The sequence below is a fragment of the Athene cunicularia genome, assembly GCF_003259725.1.
Source record: "Athene cunicularia isolate RWA chromosome 28 unlocalized genomic scaffold, athCun1 chr28_part2, whole genome shotgun sequence".
NCBI lineage: Eukaryota > Metazoa > Chordata > Aves > Strigiformes > Strigidae > Athene > Athene cunicularia.
This window is the reverse complement of record NW_020799140.1, coordinates 285,745-294,709: the sequence shown is the minus strand read 5'-3', so window position 1 is coordinate 294,709 and position 8,965 is coordinate 285,745. Positions and strand designations below refer to the sequence as shown.

At 57.8% G+C, this 8,965-nt stretch overlaps 2 protein-coding genes across 3 annotated transcripts in view; one reads left to right on the top strand and one right to left on the bottom strand.

Annotated features, from left to right (window-relative positions):
* The first annotated feature begins 5,224 nt into the window (after positions 1-5,224).
* LOC113489472 (potassium voltage-gated channel subfamily V member 2-like) lies at positions 5,225-8,890 on the top strand. Of its 2 annotated transcripts, none has more exons than XM_026865193.1 (2): positions 5,225-6,711; positions 8,080-8,233. In XM_026865193.1, the coding sequence occupies exons 1-2, from the start codon at positions 5,454-5,456 to the stop codon at positions 8,118-8,120; spliced, it is 1,299 nt and encodes a 432-aa protein (XP_026720994.1). In that variant the 5' UTR covers positions 5,225-5,453; the 3' UTR covers positions 8,121-8,233. The 2 variants fall into 2 exon arrangements, with proteins under 2 accessions (XP_026720994.1, XP_026720993.1); XM_026865192.1 differs by having other exon boundaries at positions 5,237-6,704; positions 8,080-8,890.
* Positions 8,458-8,965, bottom strand: part of LOC113489431 — an 11,522-nt gene continuing 11,014 nt past the window's right edge. Inside the window, exon 9 of the mRNA XM_026865134.1 lies at positions 8,458-8,591. Within this exon, the coding sequence (XP_026720935.1) occupies positions 8,458-8,591 (134 nt within the window). The remainder of the gene's footprint in view (positions 8,592-8,965) is intronic.

Genomic DNA, 8,965 nt, shown 5'->3' with positions numbered 1-8,965 from the left:
GGGGGCGGGGAGCGGCGCCAGAGCCCCGGCTGGCGGCGGCCGCGCTCGGGGGTCACACCGGATCAGAGCGTTTAACCTCCGCCGTTTCGAGCCTCTCCGAGGCAGTTATCGCCGTCGCAGATTACTCTGGGCAGAGGAAGTGCTGCAGGGTCGGCCCGACCCTTCCTCCCGCGGAGACGGCGTTTAAACGCCGCAGGGCTCCCTCGGGAAGTACCTTTGAAGTACCTTCTTCCAGAACACGCAGTTCTGGCGGCTTCCTCCCAGCCAGCCAGTGTCACTGGAGTCTGTGATCACCCTTCTGAGCTCCAGGGAATGGGCACGCCGAAGGGAAAAGGGAGGGGGAACACTTCTGGGCCGCGCGGGCAGGATCAGAGCGGCAGACACTGGTGTCTGTCACGCTGAAGGGTGTGTCCGCACCCCCAGGACGCTGTGTCTGCTGCTTTGCTCCGAGATGCTCTGGAGCTTCCTTCCTCACTGAACTGCTGGCTGTCTGAGGTGCTTCAAAGTGCTGTTCCAGCTTCCCTGGCCCCAGGGGTTTCCGTGGCTCTGGGGGCTGAAGCGGGGTGGATGTGGAGCGGAGGGGTATTACTGCAGGCGTGAGAGGCTGTATGTGGATTTGATGCCTGTGCCAGTTCACCTGGGGGGGGGGAGATGAGCTGTGTGCTGATTGTACCTGGGGCTTGCCAGTGCCACGAGGAGAGGTTAGAGTGCTGCAGCTACAGCTGGGAGATTTCCCAGCTTTCGCTTTTATGCATTTCCAGTGGGACTGGTTTTTATCTCTGATGCAGGCTAGTCACAGTAATGGCAGATAAGGTTTTGCTTAAATTGAAAAAGGCCTGTTGTTGCTCTTGAGGTGAACTGGGAATGCAGCCGGATTTGGATTCAAGACTGCTTTGAATGCTGGCCGTGAGGTGAGTTGGAAGCCTGATGCACTTCTTGCTCTTTCCTCACAGAGCCTTCAGCTACGCCTGTGCCTGGGGGCTCTGTGCCATCGAGCAGTCAAGGCCGTGTGTGGATCCTGATTACTGCAGGTATGTGAGACTCGGACCACTCTGGTCTTGGTCCTGGCTTCAGCTATAAATTGAGCATCCTGATGGAGCTAATTCCAGACCTGTATTGGTAGCCACTTTTGCTGGGCTGGGAGGGCTAGGGGAGGCCTTACACCACAGCTTAATCATTCCTCTGGCTCAGGCATGCTGTGTCCTTGGAAAGGCCGTTCCATGCAGTCTGGCACTAACTCGCCTCCTCTCTCTGTCCCTTGTCCTTGAGGGAAGCTGCTGCTCTCCAGCTGTTGGCTAATGCAGTTGAGCGGCAGAGCCCAGTACTAACGTCCAGACTGTGCTCGTGCACTCTCTAGCGCTCCTGAGCATCCTCGTAGCTGTGGGTTCTCTTGCTGTGTGGGGCCTGTCCAAAGCAAAAAGCAGATCTGACATCTTCAGTCTTGAAAATGGATCCAGGGAACAGCTGATGCCTGATAAGAGCCAGATAGGCTCATTTCCTGGAAGGGTAAGTTTCTTGTACCCCGGGTGCTCCGTATGCATGAGAGAGAAATGCTTTCTTGCCCTGTGTGTCTACCCTTTAGAGCTTTCCCCTCTGGGCATAGCTTTTCCCAGCTGTTCTTGCTGCTGGTCAGCCACATGCTTGGGATTTCAGTCTGCCCTGAAGCAGCAGAACTCTCCCCTTACCTTCCTTCCTCACAGTCAGGCTTGAAGGCTCTTGCATGGCTGCAGGGGTCGTTGCACAGCCTAACCTGAGGAGATACTGGCTGCTTCTGGTAGTGATGTGCTGGTCTCTGTCCTTCCTCTGCTGCTAAGGACACTGAGCACTCATGCTAACATACTCATCTGCTGGTGTGGGTTGTTTTCCTCCACCTTGCACAAACTGAAGTCAAACCAGGTTTTTGCCCAAAGGACTGTCAGTAACCAGGTGTTTTTCTGTTCTTGTAACAGGGATCTTTGCCATGAGATGATAAGATGGGACTAGCCTGGTCTCCCTCCTGCTCACCACAGAGACTTACTGGATTGGACAGAAGCTCTCCGATCTGGGTTGTTACACTGGAATAACAAAAGGATGCTCCCCTTGGAAATGGGCGTTAGATTGTGGGACTGCTTTGGTTCTGGAGGTAGCACAAGGCCGCCTCTGCTGCTGTGAAATCACCCCTCACAAGGTGGTAGAAATGTCTTCTTACCGCCAGCGGTTGTTAATGCTGATTCTCGCCAGTGTGGCCTTGGACCCAAAGGTTTTATTCTCCATGCAATGACAGGTGCTAGGTGCTATGCAACTGTTTTCTTCCACTTCCGGCCAAGATACTTTTGTCACCTGCCCCGTTCTTCCCCCGGGATTTTGTCAGGGAACAGGAGCTTTTCCATGCGGTTCAGTAGGAGCTCACTGGCTCTGCACAGACCAGACACACACTCCATGTTGGCCCGAGTGCTTTGATGCTGCTCGGTCCGGTGTACAGGAAGCTTTCACTGACGGGTCAGCTGCAGGGGTGAAGGTTGAAAAGCTTCCTGTCTGCCCTGGCTTTGCTGCGCTGACAGCGTGGGGCAGGCGGCTTCTCAGCACCCTCCCTTCAGGCGAGGGCCGCTGCCCTTCGCAGAACTGCTCTGTGGAAAGCCGTGAGCTCTGCGTGTTGCTTCTCTAACACCGTTAATGGTGTCGTCATTAAAACTGTTTTGCCATGAGTGGTGTCCCTCAAGGGTCTGTACTGGGACCAGTGCTGCTCAGTATCTTCATCAGTGGCCTTATGATGGCTTCAAGTGCACCCTCAGCAAGTTTGGGGGTGACACCGAGCTGGGCGGTGTGGCTGATTCCTCTGGGGGACTGGATGCACCCAGGGGGACCTCCACGCTGGAGGAGTGGGCCCAGGTGAACCTCATGACGTTCAGTAAGGACAAGTGTGAGGTCCTGCGCCTTGGTTGGGGCAATCCCTGGGGAAGAGAAAGCTCTGGGGAGACTTTTCAATATATAGAGGGGCCATGTAAGAAGGATGGAGAGGGATTTTATACCAAGGCCTCTTGGTGACAGGGCAAGGGGTAACGGTTTTAAACTGAAAGAGGGGAGTTTGGATTAGATATCAGGAAGAAATTCCTCCCTGTGAGGGGGGTGAGGCCCTGGCACAGGCTGCCCAGAGAAGCTGTGGCTGTCCCCTCCCTGGCAGGGTTCAAGGCCAGGTTGGACGGGGCTTTGGGCAACCTGGGCTGGTGGAAGGTGGCCCTGCCCGGGGCAGGGGGTGGCACTGGATGATCTTTAAGGTCCCTTCCAACCCAAACCAGTCTGTGTTTCTACGAGGTTTTAAGTGTTTGGCTTTTTTTTTTTTTTCTTTCTCTCAGCTTTAAATAACTCGTGTCTGGGATCAAGCCCTGTGTGCACTGTGGCACATGTAGCTCTCCCTGAGCAGTTCAGTGCTGTACGCTGCTCAGAACCGGCGGTGGGGGAGGACATTGCTGACCAGGGCCTCTACTTCAGCGCTGGCCACAGACTCCTTGCACAAGTGTTCACTGAGTGCACAAAAGGTAGAAAGCTGCTGCCTTGGCTGCCGATCTCTGTGCCTTAAAGGTGAGAACTTGCCTTGCCAAGCAGACACCAGTCATCAGCCTTGGAGCGGGAGTCTTTCACTCCTGGACGCTGTGAGCGTGCTGCTCAACCCCATGGGAGAAACTTCTCCACCCGGTGTGGGGCGCTGAGTTCCTCCCGTGCCGCTGGTTTTAGTGCCAAGAGGTCATTGCAAGGGGGCACACAATCTTGCTTCTGTTTCCATAGGGACAAGAGGAGCTAGGTGTTGGAGAGCAACGCAGGAGAATAAAGAACTTGAAACTAATGACTTCTGGATTTTTCGTGTTTTTCTTGGATTTGTGCATTTGCTTGAATTCTGTAGCCGGGAGGCTGGGGGCTGCATCACCTTTGGTTTGTCCTGTCCTGGGAAAGAGAACCTGGGGTGGGTGGGCTGGTGTGGGCAGAGAGGGAAAGCAAGTGCTGCTGTGCCTCAAGTGGCTCCAGAAAACAGGAATCCCAGGGAGCAGAGCGGGTGGAGGCAGGAGAAAGGGCAGGTGCTGGCTGGGCGAGGCGCTGGTGCAGCCAGGGCTGTGGGCAGAGGTCAGCCGGCGCCAGCCTGTCCCCGTCCGTCCTCAGCTCGAGCTGCCGAGCTGAGACACGCGGCTGTTGCTCACGCTGAGGCCCCCGCTCTGTGCGAGGGGGCTGGTGGATAAACTCAGGCAGTCGCGGCCTCTTCCCGCTGCAAGGTCATGCAGGTTTTGCTCACTGGTCCCTGAGCTGAGTGTTTCAGGGCTGAGGGAAACACATTTTTATGGGTCTTGGGCCAAAACTTGGGACTGTGTTTGTGACAGCAATTTCCCTTCCCCTGTCTGGTGCCAGAAGCATTTTTGTTGTCCTAATCCCCGGGGTCAGAGCCTTCCATTGTAGTGAAGCCTGAGCTGCTTTTCAGTCTAGGAGCAGCTTTGTGCTCCAGGGCTCTGTAGTTAATTAGATCAGTTAATGGACATTAATGGGATGTTTTACACGCTGGGGTAGGGTTGTGTTCCAGGGTAAGGCATCAAAGATTGGCCTGTTTAATTTTGGTTCCCCTTTCCTCCTCTTCAGTTCCTATAGTTCAGGGGTACTTTTACTGCACACTTGCATTTCCAGTGTCCCGTCCCATGTTCCTGCCCCCGGCTGCGGGAGGAAGGGGGCTGAGGGCCGCTGCGATGCGCAGGAGGCCCAGGACAGCGGTGCAGGAGCGACCTGTCACAGCGGGGACCTGCCCGGGCACCGCGTGGAGGGTGAGACGGTTCCTTCGCCTCCCCCTGTGAGTCTGCGCTGCGGGGCTTTGAGGGATGGGCTGGGAGGTAACAACCCTGCCCCGCTCCGGGCCGTGACAGCTGGTGGGAGCGGGGGCAGCTGCATTAGCGCTCCTGTGCTTGACAAGGGCTGGTGCCAAGAGCAGCATCTGTTGTGGGGGTACAAAGCTGAGGCAAATCCTGCGTGTCTGCACCTTTCCATGCCTGGCGAGGAGGTCGCTCAGGGTTAAATCCAGGTGGGTTCATGCTCTCTTTTCAACCTGTGGTCGTGGATGCCCTCCTCGGAAACCGGGTGGCGTGTGACAAACGCTAATAGCTAATAAGAACAGAATAAGGAAAAAGAAACGCAGAGCTGGAAATAGTTGCTTACATAAAGGGCTAGAGCTTCAATCTCTTTATCGTCTTAAGGAGCGGACACTTGGCTGCCCTCGACTCCTGCGGCACAAACCACGATCTGATAAGCAGCCGGCTTTGGGAACCGGGCAGTGCCACATGGCACCGTGACTCGGGCAGCGCCGCTCGGGCAGGGGCTCCCCACGCTCCTTGGCTCGCAGCGCTCGTCCCTGCCAGCGTGCGCCTGGCGGGAGCTTCCCATGAAGCCAGAGCTGCGGTTCCCCAGCCCGTCCTGGGAATCGCTGCTCGGCGGGGTCAGGCCCGATGAGGCAGGTGGGGATGAGACGCGCGAGTGTCTCTGCCAGCCTGAGGACAGGGGATCGCTGCGGGTGCTGCCGGGCGCTGGCGGAAGGGGACGTCCACATCCCCTTCGCACAGGACAGCCTGGTGAAGCAGTGGAGCTCCATGCAGAATGTGATAGACAGAAGCCAGGAGAAAAGTAAGACTCCCATCCAAAGGAACAAGTACTTGCTCAACATTAACGTGGGTGGCAAATTGTTCCAGATAGCCTACAAGGTAGCGGCCCGCTATCCCATCACCCGGCTGGGGAAGCTGGCCCTTTATACAGACCCGATGAAGAAGCTGCAGCTCTGTGATGACTACTCGGTGCAGAAGAACGAGTACTTCTTCGACAGAGATCCTTCAATTTTCCACTATATCTTCCACTTCTACCGCAGTGGAGTCCTGTGGATAATGGATGAGATGTGCCCCAGCAACTTCGTGGAGGAAATCGAGTACTGGGGAATCCATCTGAAGTACTCCCAACACTGCTGCCGGATCCTGTTTGAGGAAAAGCGAGATGAAGTCAGTGAGTACCTGAAAATACAGAAGGAGCTGGAGGCAGAACTGGAGCCCCTGGACTCGGTGGAGCAGTTTGAGGGCAAGTTTCTGGGATGGTTTCGGAAGATGATCTGGAACCTCATCGAGAACCCGTACTCTTCTGTGGCAGCCAAGATCATTGCTGTTATGTCGAGCTTCTTTGTGCTTATCTCCATCGTGGGCATGACACTGAGCACAGTGGAGGAGATGAAACACAAGACGGGGAAGATGTGGATGGAGCAGCTGGAGATGATCTGTGCCATCTTCTTCACCTCCGAATACCTCATGCGACTCATATCCTCCTCCAGCTTCAAGAACTTCTTGCGGGCAGCGTTCAATGCTGTAGACCTGGTGGCCATCCTGCCCTTCTACATCCAGATCCTCTTTGAAAATCTGGAAGATGGAGACATGCTTTACCACGAGGAACTGCACAAGGTGGAGAATGTGAGCAAGCTGGGCAAAGTCCTCAAGCTCATCAAGCTCATGAGGATTTTCCGCATCCTCAAGCTGGCGCGCCACTCCACCGGCCTCCGGGCCTTCGGCTTCACCATGCGCCAGTGCTACCAGCAGGTTTGCTGCCTCTTCCTCTTCATCGCCATGGGGGTCTTCACCTTCTCTGCTCTCATGCACTCAGTGGAACACGATGTCCCAGGCACCAACTTCACCAGTATCCCCTACACATGGTGGTGGGCAGCGGTAAGATGGGAGCACCTTCTTCCGGAGAGGGGTGCGGTGGGGCTCTGTGGGGAGGGGCTGCCCTGGTGCTTGAGGGATTCACCACTGCTGCTGACCAGGAGGGAAAAAAGGGCCCAGTCTTCCCACCCGCTCAGTAATGGTGGGAAACCCAGAGCCCTGCGTGCTCTGAGAAAAGAAATCAGAGATTTGAACTAAGTCAGAGGCTCAAAAGCTGGTGCTGGGGTGGGATGGTGGGGCCAAGGTGGTGGCCTGGGGACCTCCAGGCCTGGGTTAGTGACAAGGGGGGTGTAACTCAGCTCGGGATTTATCTGTCATGGGACCCAAGTGCTGGGTGGATGTGGCTCGGACCCTGTGGGCATGGGCACAGCCGCCCAGGACAGCCTGAGGCTTGTGCATCATTGCAGCCTGGCTGCGCTCGGGGGACGTGAAGGGGTCAGAGCTTGTGGGGCTGAGCGGGGGGACCCAGGGCCGCCTGCAGGAACCAAGGAAACGTGGTCACACCGTGCCCTGGGAGAGGACACAGACTGGGCTGTGCTGCAGCCAGGGGCGGGCGCCCTTGTTGCTGCCCTGCTGGTGCTGGGAGCCGGCTGCTCCGCGGAGCTGAGCGCTGCCACAAACCCGGGATTACCTCCGAGATGGGGCGCAGCTAAAGCGCTCGAGAGCCGGGGGTTACGAGGGCATTTCGATTTGCAGATGAAACGATCCCACAGATCACTTCTGCTTTTATAATCCTCCTTGGCCACCACAGGCTGCCTGCTACAAATTCATCCCTCTCGAGGGGGAGCGCAAAACCACCAGGTTGGAGTATTCAAAGGTCAGAGGCTGATGGTCCCTGGGCAGCACGACTCCACGCAAAGCCCAGAGCTCCCCGCCTCAGCTCTCAGCCTGCCCACAGCGCTGCGCCCCTGTCGCGCAGATGTGCTCTGCCGGGTGCATTCCTGGGCACTGCCTCTGTTTCCCTGGCAGGGAGGGTCTGGGAAGCTTCATCCTCTGGGACTGAGCAGTTTACAGCCAGGAAGCTCCGGAGCCGCCGCTCGGTGGGCAGGAAGCTCCAGCAGACGGTCTGGCTGCTGCTGGGGCCAGTTCAGCTCCGTGATGTCCAGCTGCTTTTGAGGAGACCCGTGTGGAGGGGAGGAGGGAGCAGGCAGGCTTGCCTCTGGCCTCTGCTCTCAGGGTCTCGCCCGGCCCTTGCCTTGGGGTGTCCGAGGCTGCTGGGTGCAGGCCGGGGAGCTGAGCCCTGGCCACGCAGGCGGCAGCCGCGGTGCAGGGCTGTTCCCCCCACTGCAGGGGCAGAGGGAGCTTGGTCCCAGCACTGGCAGGAGGGGTCTGCTGGGCTTGTTCATGTAGGATTTACTCCTTTCCCTTCCTCGCCCAGGTCAGCCTCTCCACTGTGGGCTACGGAGACACGGTGCCTGACACGGTGCTCGGCAGGATGGTGGCATTCGCCTGCATCTCCTTCGGCATCATCCTCGACGGCATGCCCATCTCCGTCCTCTACAACAAGTTTTCTGACTACTATGCCAAGCTGAAGGCCCACGAGAATGAGATCAGCCGCTCGCTCAAGCTGTCCAGGAGGATCTGCCTGAAAAAGCGAGTCCTGCAAAAGCTGTCGGAGTGCTGCGGGGCCAACCCCCGCTGTCACCACTGACCCTTCGCCCCCCGGACACCCCTTCCACCGTGATGCATCCTGGCGGTCCCTGGGGCAGGTCCTGTCCCCCACGACTCGGGCACCGAGCAGCAAGTCACAGCAGCATCAGGGGGGTCTGTACAGGTGCCGCCGCCAGCTCAGGCTGTTTGGAGGGATGAAACGTGCCGGTGACTGTGCTGTGACCTTCCTCATTGCGTGCTGGGCCCCGTTGTCCCACAGGGCCGTCAGTAAAGTACCAGCTAAAGAGCATGGCAGGACATCTGGCGGTGGTGGTCTGGGGCAGGGGGCACCCCGAGGGCACAGGAGTGCGCAGGGGGGTGCTGGGTTTATGTGTTCTGGGAGGGCGGAGGAGGCATCTTCAGTGGTGGCCCCCGTGAGGAGCTTCTTGAGCTCCCCTGGCTCCAAGCTGGCCAAGGCTGAGCCAGCGGCTGCACCTCTGTGACAGCGGATTTACGGAGGGGAACTGGAGGAGGAGCGGGAGCTGCGAGGAGGAGCTACGAGGGAGACACCTCTGCAGACCCCGAGGTCAGCGGAAGGCAGGAGGCGGCGGGGGGGAGGTGGGCTGGCGCAGAGCCCCCCCTCAGCCCCTGGGGAGAGGACGGGCTGTCCCTGC